Consider the following 15781-nt stretch of genomic DNA (forward strand, 5'->3'; position numbering starts at 1 on the left):
CTAGGCACCTACCTAGGAGGATGCTACATTGGAATGGTTGGGTGAAGTTAAAAGAAAAAAAAACTGAAAGAAGAAAACAAATGCAGCCACCACATTCAAGAACTGGTACTTTGCAATGTACAATGTTGTGATTGTTCTTAGATTGAGATAAACTTTAGAACCCCTGCTGTGTATGAGTAAGAAGTATTTTAGTGATAACGGGTTTTAGTCTTGGATATAGTGAGGTAGGCAACACTTATAACAATCATGAAGTAAATGTTACTCTTAAGAGTTTTTTGACTATTTTTTGCAGAAAAAACATTATTTCTTCAGTCCTCTATTAAAGGTATGTATGTATGTATGTATGTATGAATGAATGTATGTATGTATGTATGTATATATTCGTTTAGTCGTATCCAACTCCCAGTATTTCTATGGGCACCATGTTTGATACACTTGAAATCCTTTTCCATAGCATTTTCTTGGCACATTTTTCACGAGGCAGGTCTTTCCTCAGCTCACCCCAACAGCTTGGCTTGGGGCTGGCATGAAAAATGTTGTAACATGTGTATAGCTACAAATACCAGGGTCAATTTAGGCAGGAGCCATTTACTCTACAACCAGACAGGTGTAAAAGACAAAAAATAATGTATTAATTAACAGTGAAATGCAGTTTTAATGCAATTCGTGCAAGTAACCTTGCTGGCCAATCAGACACTACGGCAATAGAGGTGTACACGTTAAGTGAACAGAGGGATTACTCATCACTGTGTTGTTGCTTCTAAGGCTTAGTCGCTATTGAACAGTTTGGAATATCCCCTAGACCCTTGGAGCCCAACCTGTGGTCCTTTGGTATTTGATGTACAGCCCCTGGGTCTTAGCAGTCTACAGTGTCCCAGTTTCATATTGTCTTCTGCATCATATCCCCAGCCAAAAACTTAGCATGCCCACACTCTCTGACACTAATTTTCTCTATTAGGTCTGCAGTTTCTGACAGTCCTCTCAAGCACTACATGTATTAAAAATTATGTATGGCTCTTTGGTGATGTTAGTGGTAATGCTTGAGGCACCCTTTAGCTCATAACTTGACAACCACTGCCCTAGACTGAGCCTTAATTGTCAGTGTGCATGGCACTGAGCTTGTGTGTCTGGCAGCCTCTGTACTATTGTGGAGGAACTGGGTACATTCTCAGTGGCCCCTTTGCGGGTAAGCGCCACACATTTAAAAGCTTCTTAGGTAAAGGAACTGTGAGTAAGTGTCTGCAAAGTTAGATAAATCCCCTCTTGGGCACCTGTCACCAGAGCAAGTGTTAAAAGAGAGGTATGGCCAAAGCTTTTTTCTGCATTGCTGTGACTCAGATTCAGCCAACAGCAGGCTAAAGACTGCTGTCAGTTAACATCACAGAACCAGTCCAGGCCCTGGAAGGATTCTGACTTTAACGTTGGGATCCATCCAGATGCACCGTCGAAAGCCTAAGTCCTGCCCCTTGCACAGCCCAGCGTTCCAGTGAGCGCTAAAGGGGCAGAGCAGAGAACAGAGAACTGGGCAATCAGTGGTCATAGGATTACCTAGTTCTCAGTCCTAGAGCTGGCGGGGGACCGGACTGATGCTGCAGCCAGGTGAGTATAGATGCTAATTTTTTTGATTTTCCACACTTCTCCTTTAATATTGGAAGATTTCCCATTTATTCCTGCTTTGTAGACAATGCAAAATTTTGGATTTTCTCAAATTTTCAGTTTTATTGACAATGTTCATCTGGACAAGCACAGAATATAAAATCACTCCAATGGGGAAATAAAAGGCTGAGGTTCTAATCCCCCACTCTAGCACATGTTAAAAAAAATAAGTTTAAAGTTTAAAGTGGAAGAAAACATATGAACCCAGGTTGCACTATATGTTTATGCTTTGTGATAGTATGTTTTACACGAGGTTGTTCCCTGTACAACGTAGTCCACATTTCTACTACTATCATGCAAATGTTTGTAGCATTGTTATTCCTTATTGTTCATGGCATACCTTTAAATAAAGAATTAAAAAAAAAAAAAAAAACATTTATGTCAAGAGTTAACTATTATAACAATGGACAAAATTTAAAATATATACAGTATATACCTCGGTCTAAGTAATGTCTTGCTACACACTAGCGTGGCTTCAAAGGTCGCCTTGGCGCACAGCGTGACTTCATCAGGGTTTACAAACAACTTCTTTAACAGAAGTCAATGCAAGTCTCTCTGAAGTCGCCCCTACGTAGTGCAGGAACCTTTTTCTAAAGTCTCAAGTCACTCCGATTAGAAGGGTTCGATTGCACTGAGTGGGGCGTGACTTGTCAGGGAACTAAGTCGCCTAACAGGTCACCCCGGTGTGAACTGAGCCCTAAAACCTTGAGTACCTATGGGTAAGACACAAAAGATTTGTTGCCAATGACTATAGACTCATTTTCTATGTATGCATGTATACTGTAAATGATTAAAGGAAATAGGCAATGGTTAAAAAAAAAAAAAAGTGGAAGAAAAGCCTAAGCCTACCCATTTTTTAAAACAGTTACCCCCACCTTGCTCCTACCTATCCATTTAAAAAAGATCTGTATACTTGGCTATTTTTAATCCCCTCTGATTCAGTCACATGATCCTGCAGCTATGGCTCAGGGAGTACTCAAGAACAGATGGCAATTCTGGGAGCTGTGACATCACCAATAGGCTCCCATGGCTCACTTATTGTTGGCGCTCCCTCCTCTCCCCTGCAGCAGCCACTAACTGACATAGTGGAGCTAGAGATGGGGAATCATGTCTCCAAAGCAGTTTACAAATAGGTAAGTACACAGATCTTTTACAGGTTAGGTAGGATAGGTATAAGGAGGGGGAAGAAAACTTTAAGAATAGACAGTGATAGGCTTTTAATCCACTTTATTTGTAGCTGAAGTCCAACTCTGCTCACTATAACCAGTGTTAAACATTCCTTTTCCTTATTGTGCTGTATTTTCTATGTTTACATGCCAGGATTAGTACAGCTCCTGCTGTATTTCCAGGCCGCTCGGATGTAAGAGCTGCAGATATCACAGACCCCAGTGCTGCGGCTGTGTCACTGCCTCTCGCTCATCCTGGCCATTCAAAGTACACACAATCCCAGATCACGTTTGGTGAATGGCCAGGAAAAGAGAAAGGTTTAGACATGACTGCAGCACTGGGGTCTATGAGGCCTGCAGCTCTATATACAGTGGGTACGGAAAGTATTCAGACCCCCTTAAATTTTTCACTCTTTGTTATATTGCAGCCATTTGCTAAAATCATTTAAGTTCATTCTTCTTCCTCATGAATGTACACATAGCACTCCATACTGACAGAAAAACACAGAATTGTTGACATTGTTGCAGATTTATTAGAAAAGAAAAACTGAAATATCACATGGTCCTAAGTATTCAGACCCTTTGCTGTGACACTCATATATTTAACTCAGGTGCTTTCCATTTCTTCTGATCATCCTTGAGATGGTTCTACACCTTCATTTGAGTCCAGCTGTGTTTGATTATACTGATTGGACTTGATTAGGAAAGCCACATACCTGTCTATATAAGACCTTCCAGATCACAATGCATGTCAGAGCAAATGAGAATCATGAGGTCAAAGGAACTGCCTGAAGAGCTCAGAGACAGAATTGTGGCAAGGCACAGATCTGGCCAAGGTTACAAAAAGATTTCTGCTGCACTAAAGGTTCCTAAGAGCACAGTGGCCTCCATAATCCTCAAATGGAAGACGTTTGGGACGACCTGAACCCTTCCTAGAGCTGGCCGCCCGGCCAAACTGAGCTATCGGGGGAGAAGAGCCTTGGTGAGAGAGGTAAAGAAGAACCCAAAGATCACTGTGGCTGAGCTCCAGAGATGCAGTCAGGAGATGGGAGAAAGTTGTAGAAAGTCAACCATCACTGCAGCCCTCCACCAGTCGGGGCTTTATGGCAGAGTGGCCCGACGGAAGCCTCTCCTCAGTGTAAGACACATGAAAGCCCGCATGGAGTTTGCTAAAAAACACCCGAAGAACTCCAAGATGGTGAGAAATAAGATTCTCTGGTCTGATGAGACCAAAATAGAACTTTTTGGCCTTAATTCTAAGCGGTATGTGTGGAGAAAACCAGGCACTGTTCATCACCTGTCCAATACAGTCCCAACAGTGAAGCATGGTGGTGGCAGCATCATGCTGTGGGGGTGTTTTTCAGCTGCAGGGACAGGACGACTGGTTGCAATCGAGGGAAAGATGAATGCGGCCAAGTACAGGGATATCCTGGACAAAAACCTTCTCCAGAGTGCTCTGGACCTCAGACTGGGCCGAAGGTTTACCTTCTAACAAGACAATGACCCTAAGCACACACCTAAAATAACGAAGGAGTGGCTTCACAACAACTCCGTGACTGTTCTTGAATGGCCCAGCCAGAGCCCTGACTTAAACCCAATTGAGCATCTCTGGAAAGACCTAAAAATGGCTGTCCACCAACGTTTACTATCCAACCTGACAGAACTGGAGAGGATCTGCAAGGAGGAATGGCAGAGGATCCCCAAATCCAGGTGTGAAAGACTTGTTGCATCTTTCCCAAAAAGACTCCTGGCTGTATTAGATCAAAAGGGGGCTTCTACTAAATACTGAGCAAAGGGTCTGAATACTTAGGACCATGTGATATTTCAGTTTTTCTTTTTTAAAAAAATCTGCAACAATGTCAACAATTCTGTGTTTTTCTGTCAGTATGGGGTGCTATGTGTACATTCATGAGGAAGAAGAATGAACTTAAATGATTTTAGCAAATGGCTGCAATATAACAAAGAGTGAAAAATTTAAGGGGGTCTGAATACTTTCCGTACCCACTGTAACTAAGCAGCCCAGAAGTACAGCAGAAGCCAATCCAAGCATGTAAACAAGCATATTAGCCAGATGTTTAGGAAAGCCTGCATTACAAGGGGTTACTGTTGAAGAAAAGGGGTGTTTTATTGCTTGAACTCTGGTAAGGTGATTGTGCCTGGAGTTCAGCTTTAAAGGGTAACTCCACTTTCATGGGGGGGGGGGGAATAGCAAATAAAAAAATAATAATAGTAATATAGCATATACAAGTCATATTGTAATTTAATTATTAAAAATTACGTTTCCCTTTCAATCTGCAGCCACTGTAATTTTCTGAAAATGCAATGCAATATGGCTACCTGGAGTTGTTCTGTATACAGAATGTATACTGACCACACCCCAGAAACATAATTTCCTGCTTGTGTGATTGGCTCACCAATTTTCCCAGAGGTCTGACCTAAGATACAAGTCAGATTTCAGGCGTCCCCTGCAACAAAAATGCAATTTTTGGTGAGATACTACCACTAGGAAATCATGTCTAAAGGGATGCAGACCAAGCAGCTTTCCTTATTAGTGCTCTGCAGCTGCACAGGTGATTGACAATTATGAAATCACTCCCATTAGACCCACTCGGCACAAAAGAACAAACCGTGATTTCTTCAGAATAAAAAAGGTAGGAATCTGCAACAAAGTTTGTTATAATCCTTGCAATGTACAGAGATCACCCAGAGGCGAATGTTTTTTCTCAAGAAAAGTGGAGTTGCGCTTTAAGTAAAGCTATTGATTTAATTAATATATGCATGCACACCAGAGAGTCCACAATTCTTCTTAGGGAATGAATGTCTATCTCTATGTAAATTCTTTACAATTAAAAAAAAAAATCTTTTCATGCACTATTAGGCTTTTACTTCAGAAGAAACAAGATGTAACTGTGAGACAGGGCCGTCTTTCGCGCAGGGCAAATAGGGCAGCTGCCGAGGGCCCAGTTATTGTTTTAGGGTCTAAAGCAGCTGCCCAGTAAGCCCACACTGCCCAAAAATTGGGAGCCCCATCGGCACCGCAAAAAGAATGGCCCAGTCCACAGTAGTGACAGTCGACATTAGCATGCTGAGCAAGGAGCGGGCGGGGCCGTAAACTCCAATGGTGCTCTGACCCCGCCCCATAACATGCCTGTACATTGGGACTTGAGAGGCCTCGGGTAGGAACCGATGTCAGAGTGCTAGTGGCAGCCGGAAGCACTCATGTGAGCCCACGGATGGTGAGCGGAGCTTGGCAGACCAGGACCAGGTAGGTCCTTCTCCTCTCCTTGTTCCCTATATATAGGTACTAGTGTAGCTCCAAAACTCTGACCTGGCTGTGGCTGTTATTTAGAGAGCAGCATGGCCCACGAGACCAGTGGCTCTGTGCTGACATCTTCCACACTGTGAAACGCAGCACTGCTTGATGGGCTTCTTTTAGGCCTGGTTCAGGTGTATGCAGGTTTGTGCGGGCACAACAGCCCATTCATTTGAATGGGCTGACGTGCCTGCATTTTCCGCAGGAAAGTTGCATGCAGAATTTTAAAAATGCAGTGTCCTTAAAATAGCATCATGCTTTTGTACCATGTGAATTACCTGCTGTTCCTGCACCTGCAAACATGCTGCGTTTTTAGATGTGTGAGTCACATGGTGCAAAAGCATGATGCGATTTCAAGGACACTGCCTTTTAAAATGCTGCATTAATTTATTTCTGCGGGAAATGCAGGCACGCAGTCTATTCAACCAGCAGCACGCAGCCTGCAACCAGGTTTAGGTCATAATGCACTAGTATGCACTACATACTAGCACATTATGGCAGACTTACCTGAAAACAGAGCCCTTCATGGCTCCCCTTGGCCCTGAGCACATCCCTCTTCTCCCAGTCTTCTTTCTGGGTTTTCAACCTATGAACGCTTGAATGGACAGGCTGCGGTGAAATCATTCCTGCGCATGCGCACGGGAGTCACATCGCTGCAGCACACAGAGTAGGCTCTAAATTTGATGTGATCGGCGCATGCGCGCCTCAAATCACATTATCGCAATTATATCAGTTTGACCATAAATTTTATCATTTTTGGTCAAACAAATAGAACTTTCTTTTAGTAGTATTAAATTAGTATTAAATTACTAAATTAAATTACCGCCTAAGCAAAAAAGACTGAATATTTTGATAAAAAATATAGTGCTTCTATTAATTTCTGTTATAAAATTTGCCTGGTCACTCTGCATTGAAAGGGAGCACGCTGGTCACTCTGCATTGAAAGGGGGCATGCTGGTCACTCTGCATTGAAAGGGGGCACGCTGGTCACTCTGCATTGAAGGGGGCACGCTGGTCACTCTGCATTGAAGGGGGCACGCTGGTCACTCTGCATTGAAAGGGGGCACGCTGGTCACTCTGCATTGAATGGGGCACGCTGGTCACTGCATTGAAGGGGGCACGCTGGTCACTCTGCATTAAAAGGGAGCACGCTGGTCACTCTGCATTGAAGGGGGCACGCTGGTCACTCAGCATTGAAAGGGGGCACGCTGTGGTCACTCTGCATTGAAGGGGGCACGCTGGTCACTCTGCATTGAAGGGGGCACGCTGGTCACTCAGCATTGAAGGGGGCACGCTGGTCACTCTGCATTGAAAGGGGGCACGCTGGTCACTCTGCATTGAAGGGGGCACGCTGGTCACTCTGCATTGAAAGGGGGCACGCTGGTCACTCTGCATTGAATGGGGCACGCTGGTCACTGCATTGAAGGGGGCACGCTGGTCACTCTGCATTGAAGGGGGCACGCTGGTCACTCAGCATTGAAGGGGGCATGCTGGTCACTCTGCATTGAAAGGGGGCACGCTGTGGTCACTCTGCATTGAAGGGGGCACGCTGGTCACTCTGCATTGAAAGGGGGCACGCTGGTCACTCAGCATTGAAGGGGGCACGCTGGTCACTCTGCATTGAAAGGGGGCACGCTGTGGTCACTCTGCATTGAAGGGGGCACGCTGGTCACTCTGCATTGAAGGGGGCACGCTGGTCACTCTGCATTGAAGGGGGCACACTATACCTTGATTACTGAAGGCCCCTTTCACACTTTTGTGACCTCAAAGTCACGCAATTTTTAAAGCATTTTTCGCCGCAAAGCAATGCCTATTACATTTTTCTGTTTGCGCCCCCAGAAAAATTTTGAGCACCAGCCGCCACTGGGTATGTGCATTAGTTTGTGTAAATTGTTGCAATGTGTTTTTAATAACTAGTTGTGTTTTGTCATAATATGTCATGTCCTTGTACATACATATATGAATAAAGACATGACATTTTCTGGCTGCCTAAGTCATATGTGCTAGGGGTGCAACTATCCCCCAGCACATAACTGTAAATATCCCAGCATGTGCAGTGTTTCTAACTCCTACCACCATGACCACTTTAAATCACTGAAGTGGTCATGATGGTTAGAGTGTTCCTTTAATATCTCTCAGAAGACGTAAACCTCTGTATACTGATTGCATTTCATTTGATCATCCTCTAGTTGTGTTAAATTAGGGTTTGCGCGGTGGTGCAGGAAGGGCACGGCAGCGTTTTATTATTTATATACCTTAAGTAAAGTATATATTTTATATGCGGCCCGAGAAAATTTCTCTACACTCAATGTTGCCCAGAGAAGCCAAAAGGTTGGACACCCATGCTTTACATGAATGATGCAGAGTATGTCTAAATGTGGCTGTGCAGTCAAATAGGCCCCAGAATTTTACCACTTTACCAATACCAATGTACTCCATTGTCTAACAAGCCTCTCTTGCTTTGCCCTACAAGTTTTTGTAAAACTTGTGATGAGTGGTGTTGTTCACCTATGTCAGCATACAGAGAAGAGGCAGGTGGGCAGGAACCAGTCTTTCTAAGAAAAAAGCACACTTTTTTAAGGCAGTTTTAAGAAAGAAATCCATGAATTATTAAAAATAATAATATAAGGCAATACAGGACTTTGAAAGGAAAAAAATGTGGGACTTCCGTCAGGCTTTAAACACTAGTTTCTTGGTCAGATCTGACTGCCCTATATACTGTATTTACAGAAAGAAGACAATAAAATGCCCAGGATAATAGCAGCATTAGTTTTTCTAAGTATTATGGAGTATTTCCAAGCACATTGCAGAGTTTTGAGGCATAAAAAATACCTGTAATGACCATCAAGACTAAGGACACCTAGTGGCAGAAAAAAAAAAATACTTTTGAGGGAAGTCTCTGGATTGAAAGTGAATATTGCAGCAAAAAGCGAGACTTCAGTCAGGATTTAAACTCTAGCGTCTTGCCCAGATCTCACTGCCCTGAACATTTACAGTAAGAAGACCATAAAATGTCTGCTATACCGGCAGGGAGGTTTCTGAGCAGCTTCAAAGTGCACGTTAGCATTTTACAAGAGTTTCACATTTCATATTTTGAAGCACGATACTGAGTTTTGAGGAACAGAAAAGACCTGTAATGAACATTTTAGTACTATGTGACTGTTTTGCAAATACACTATTACCAAAAGTATTGGGACGCCTGCCTTTACACGCACATTAACTTTATTGGCATCCCAGTCTTAGTCTGTTGGGTTCAATATTGAGTTGGCCCACCCTTTGCAGCTATAACAGCTTCAACTCTTCTGGGAAGGCTGTCCACAAGGTTTAGGAGAGTGTCTAAGGGAATGTTTGACCATTCTTCCAGAAGCGCATTTGTGAGGTCAGGCACTGATGTGGACGAGAAGGCCTGGCTCACAGTCTCTGCTCTGATTTATCCCAAAGATGTTCTATCGAGTTGAAGTCAGGACTCTGTGCAGGCCAGTCAAATGCCTCCACCCCAATCTCGCTCATCCATGTCTTTATGGACTTTGCTTTGTGCACTGGTGTCTTGTTAGAACAGAAAGGGGCCATCCCCAAACTGTTCTCACAAATCTGGGAGCATGAAATTGTCCAAAATGTCTTGATATGCTGACGCTATGAGTTCCCTTCACTGGAACTAAGGGGCCAAGCCCAACCTCTGAAAAACAACCCCATACCATAATCCCCCCTCCACCAAATAATTTGGACCAGTGCTCAAAGCAAAGTCCACAAAGACAGGGATGAGCGAGTTTGGGGTGGAGGAACATGACTGGCCTGCACAGAGTCCTGACCTCAACCTGATAGAACACCTTTTGGATTAATTAGAGCGGAGACTGTGAGCCAAGCCTTCTCGTTCAACATCAGTGGCTAACCTCACAAATGGAAGCAATTCTGGAAGAAAGGTCAAACATTTCCATAGATACACTCCTAAACCTTGTGGACAGCCTTCCCAGAAGAGTTGAAGCTGTTATAACTGCAGTGGGTGGGCCAACGCAATATTGAACCCTACGGACTAAGACTGAGATGCCATTAAAGTTCATGTGCGTGTAAAGGCAAGTGTCCCAATACTTGTGGTAATATAGTATATTTTTTATAGTCTAAAACAAAAAGTGCTTTGACGTGCAAAGAAATGCTTGTAATGTGAATGAGCTCTTAAATGTGACAAGCTAAAACATCAGAATTTGTGGCCCCATTAACACTTGAGTTGAGCATCTTTGGTCTTTTTTTCCTGGCAATTTATGAGCAATTTTACAGGCATTTTAGGCTTTTTTTAGCCAATGGAAATAAGTTACTAGGTGACAAAAAACAAGTAAAAAATGTATGTTACATACCTTTCCAAAAGCCCCGATTGAAGTGTATTGGGGCCAAACACGTGACTCTGCCCCTGAAAAAGCTTATGTACTTTTGGAGCAACCAGCTCAAGGGACACTAAGCTTAGGTTTAAATATACTGGAAATCCCGGTATCAAACACTGAATCGCTTCTAGTGTGGCTTTAAATCGTGTGACAGGGCTTGCATATTGCTGTCATATAAGAGCTTTTCATGCTAGAGATTCCTTTAAAGGAAATCTATACTGAAAGGAGATATGGAAGCTGCCATTTATGATTTTCCCTTCTGAAAATAATCGTTCCCTGGATGTCTAGCTCAAATTTAAATCTGAACTTCGATCAGGGGCTCGGTCAGCAAAATGTGATTTTTGTAAGCTGATCAGAGTCAGCTTTAAAGCTGAACTCTAGGCAGCGCTGTAGTCATTTATGCAGCATTAAATGAGTTTTTGTAAGCAGTGTAAGTACATGAATTTTACCTGCTATTGGCTCTTTTCATTCAGTGTATAGCAGGGCTGTAGTTTGAGAGGATTTATCAGTACAAAGGAGCCAATCAATTCATGTACTGACAAAAAGCATGCTGTCCAGTGACAAGCTGGAGGTGAGCCCTGGATGAACTGGGCTCAGAGGAAGTGGGTTTAATGATACTGACCATCAGACTAAGGACATTTAGTGGCAAAAAAAAATACTGCGGGGGAATTCTCTGCATGTAAGGTGAATATTGCTGGAAAAGCTAGATTTAGTATATTATTTTCAAATGGGTAATCATTTTTATCTGGAGGATAAAAAAAAGCCCATACTTCTGACTTCTGACAATATTTTCCTTTTGTTGTTCACAGTGTAACATTTGACTTCTGTCATCTTTGTACATATAGGGCTGAAACTGCAAGTGGTGCACAGGGTGCAACAATCACAGATTTCTAAGGTTGAAATTGCCAACCTTATTCATAACACCCCCTTCACTGTTCACCTTGTATTCATAGAAATTCACACGTTCAAACTTCACAATCCATGTTCTATTCTATGCCCTGCAGTTTGGGCTTTTGAAGCCACGTTTTGCCAAAAGGAACCTTTCCTTTGTCCCAATTTATTAAAACTTAGCATTCCGAGTTCTAAGTGCTTCTGTTACACAGAATCTGATAGAAGCTACTGCTTAGACCAGTCATCATTTACGTAGCAGAACGAGAAAGAAAGTTGGACCTTTCACTTTTTTAAAATGCCACAAAATGCGAGTATGGTAAAAAAATGTTGTACTAGTAAATATAGGTAATATACACTTTTGGCAAATTTAAATTAGAAGAAAAAATTGTGTGGGATGACAATGCCACCAAATTATTAACAGGAAAAAATGCATGCGCTGACTAGGCAACCAATCCAGTTTTAGCTGTTTTTGTGACTTTGTCTGCTGTGGGGTAAAAAAAAAAAAAGGAACTGGATAAGTGGCCAAACCTGGATCTACTGTATAGTCAAAAAGACAAAAAAAAAGTATAAAAAATAAATAAATAAAAAAAAAAATATATATATATATATATACACACACACATTCATTTGTAAAAAATGGGGCAAACTCCATGGACCAATTGGTCTTTTTTTCTGCCACCACCCTTCTATGTTTCTGTGTTTGAATTTCAGAAGCTAGGAAAAGTCTTCAACATTACGGAACAAGTTCACTTGAATGCGAATATGCAATATATTACTAGTTAAATATTGGTAACACATAAATAAGTTGCATCAAATCCCCGCTTTCCCTTCCTAGTCCTACTTTCAAAAGTGAGTCTCATCAAGATGTGCAGAATCAGGACAAAAAAATCTTAGAGCTTAGCGCCAAAGTACCTGGCACTGACTACCAATGCAGTACAATTCTAGATTTCTATCCCTTACTGCTGTTCCTGGCAAGATTTTTCTTATTCACACTCAGGTCATTGCAGATTTCAGAGATTTTGCAGAGGAATGTGTTAGTTTCATCCTTACAATTTAATGTTATCCACAAAATACAGAGAGCAGTTACATCAAGCCAGGATCATTAAAGTATCTCTCCACTGTATTTTAATGCTTTAAATGCAAACAAAAAAATGTTTTACATGGAGACAGAGGTTACAAAAATATAATCTCTGCAAACACAAAGGAGAAATCATTTCATATAGATGTTGATTTAAGGTTGCATTCAAGTAAAAAATAAAAATAAAATGAAGTCAATTTATATTCCAGCACTGTAATGCAACATGTTGTTATAAGATATAAGTGATACATATCATCAATGATACATTTGTTCATTTCATTAAACTGAATATCTTATATTCAATCACTGTGGTATTTAATGTAATTTTATTGCATTATTGATTTTTTGGTTGTGTAATCTAGCACAACAAATGGAGTGGGTCTGGCAGTCTTATATAAAAAAATAAATGATACAACCTTTACACGATAATATACAGAAAATGTGAGACTAATGTACCAAAACGGACATATTAGATAAGATAAGTGAGCCTCTTCTTGTTTTATTCACAGAATCCTCTTAAATGATGGGGAGCAAAAAGAAGTATTACTCACATTTCAATGTATTATTTTGTGTATTTGTCGCTTTTTAAAAAATTTTTTATCAATCTGTGATCACCTTAACATTCCAAGGAGTGAAAACAAATGAACACACAGAGATCTAAAAGTAACATGAATTTTTACAGAGATAAAGAATTAAAAATATTTTGTAATATACAATCTCCTCTACATTTAACATATTGATTACATTTTCCTCACTTTGCCTTATCTTTTTACAATAAGTCAGTGCCCCAGACTAGGCATCCCTGCACCCTATTAGTGTATAGAGCAAACATTACTTCTTTGAATTAGCCCCTTGTAAATGCAATATGAAATAGATGGTTAGTGCTGTATAAATTGTATCAAAATGGACATGTCATTCCTTGTATTGTTATTAACCCCCTACATCAGTTAAAAGAAAAAAGCTAATATATAAAATCATAAACAACAAAATAAATAACAAGATCTTGAAGGCTATATTGGAACGTGAAAAAAAATACAATATAATAGGTATTACAGCCTGATATAATATCAAATGCATACATGCTGTGCAGGTCCTAATGAAGCTTTTCTCAACCAGGATTAGGTGAAACCACTCAGGGGTTCCTCCAGAGGTTGCTAGGAGTTCCTTATGAAGAGAGCTGTGGCAAATTAATCTCCTGCCTATACCGACCACCAATGTAAGGTATAATTTCCCCAGACCACCAATGTAAGACGTCACTTCTACACAGACCAGCAATGTAAGGGGTCAATTCTATACTGACTACACATGTAAGGGGTCTAATCTACACTGACCCCCGATCTAAGGGGTTGCTTTTACACTGACTACCAATTATCAATGTACCCCATACACCGGCCACCTATGTAAGGGGTCACGTCTACAATGACCACCAATGTAAAGGGTCACTTCTGCACTAACCACCATTTCAAGAGGTCACATCTAAACCGAGCACCAATGTAGGGGATCATTTCTACACTGACCCCCAATATAAGTTGTTACTTTTACTCCAACCACCAATTCAAAGGGACACCTCTACACAGACCACCGATGTAATGTGTGAATTTTACCCTAACCAACAATATAAGGGATTCTTTCTACACTGACCACCAGTGTAAGGGGCCATGTCTACAATGATCACCAATGTAAGGGATCATTAAAAATTTTCTTTGCAGATCATTGCTATTTAATTTCATGATCATTCAGTACATTAGTCTCTACAACCTCCTGATCACAATTATGCACCATGTATGGGACCTAAAAAAAAAAATGATAAGGGTTCCTCCATGGTAACAAAAAAAAGGTTGACAAAAGCTGTCTTAATGTAATATAGAGCCCTGGAGTTTGAAGCTATATTCTTAAATGATTTATTAGAAAGCAACTCTGTTTTCCAGCTGATCTAGCATGACAAGCATCCTCGTGCATAGTGCTTTGCAGGTTTAGAAGTTACAAATCAATGACCTTATGAATATTTCACTGTACAAGCTAAAGGAGACTGGTAAATGTCTCTACTGTATTCCTACATACGGTGGTCAGTGCCTTTCTTGCCCTTGCTCCAATTCTACACCGGTTATCCCAGACCAAAATAGAAGTCAACATGCAGACAAACAAGCTGCAGGGCAAGAACATTCTACAGAACTGAGCAACAGGACAATATGTATGAAGTGTCAATGAAAAGATGACTGCAGATCCATCACATGCATGCAGTCTGCAGGTGCAATGGCAAATCAAGTACCTATGGATGGAGTATTTAGGAAAATATATCCAAAGTGCTAATTACCTGCAGGTATTGGGAAGACACTGTCCATGAAGGAAGTCTGGGAGAGGACATAACAGAAAAAAAGCTGGAGGTATAATCCAATTGCGATTAGCCTGACTGCAACCATGCTGGCAGCCCCTGCAGGAAAAAGCCCCTTGTGTAGAAAGTGAGCTCAGGCTGAGTGGAATCTGTATGTGTGTGTGTGCCAGTGTCTGTATGCACCCTGCTGCCTCCACCCAGCCAGTGGGTGTGTATCAGACTACAGGCTTGTGTGTCTGCCACCTTGAGCCTATCAGTGTGTCTTCCCTGGATTGTGTTTACTTCTCTTATACAGTGTATATCAGGATTGTGCAGTTTTTGTCCTCCTTCCTTCCTTTCTTTCACAGCCTGTCAGTGTGACCCTCCTGTGTGTGTGTCCGCAGGGAGGAATTTCTGCACACAGCTCTCCCTCATCCTGCTCCTCACTGATATATTTAACTCAGGCTGTGTGGAAAGCCTGCCAGTGTATTGAGTTATGGCTCAGAAAGGGGACCCCTTGCACAGGCTATTACATTCATATATTTTTACCACAGGCTGTTACCACTAGATGATACAAAGCAGCCATTTCCCTCTCCGATAAATAGTTATCTTTCATATAAAGCTCTTGTTAGCAATTAGGCTGATGACACACGGGCAACTCTACCATTAGCAATCCTGCGGCTGACAATTTGTCAAAGTCGACAGCGGCAGGATCACTCAGGGCCCATTCACACTATGTGCAGTTACGTGAATTTTTCCTCATGGAAAGATGCAGGTAATTGCGATGACACACAGTACAATAATCGGAAGTACCTCCGCGCTACCACTAATAATGGTGCAAAACTGTGTATAGGTGAAAGAAGTGCTTTAAGTGGCCCAAAAGAGGTGCCGGTACTCTATTATAGCCTATAAATCCCCCCCCCACCCCACATCAGGGTCCCCACACAGCACCCCCCCTTGCCTGGGCTGGGACTCCGGAGCAGGGGGACTCAC

At 41.8% G+C, this 15781-nt stretch overlaps 1 protein-coding gene across 2 annotated transcripts in view; it reads right to left on the reverse strand.

The window, feature by feature from the left end:
• The window catches only part of COLQ (collagen like tail subunit of asymmetric acetylcholinesterase), a 158176-nt gene extending 142969 nt beyond the window's left edge, over positions 1-15207 (reverse strand). The window contains exon 1 of one of the 2 annotated variants that reach the window (XM_082259199.1): positions 14792-15207. In XM_082259199.1, the coding sequence (XP_082115325.1) occupies positions 14792-14897 (106 nt within the window). In that variant the 5' untranslated portion in view covers positions 14898-15207. The remainder of the gene's footprint in view (positions 1-14791) is intronic. The other variant, XM_082259200.1, reaches the window with a different exon arrangement.
• Between the last annotated feature and the right edge of the window lie 574 nt (positions 15208-15781).

This window comes from Pelophylax lessonae, assembly GCF_965119305.1.
Source record: "Pelophylax lessonae genome assembly, chromosome: 5".
NCBI lineage: Eukaryota > Metazoa > Chordata > Amphibia > Anura > Ranidae > Pelophylax > Pelophylax lessonae.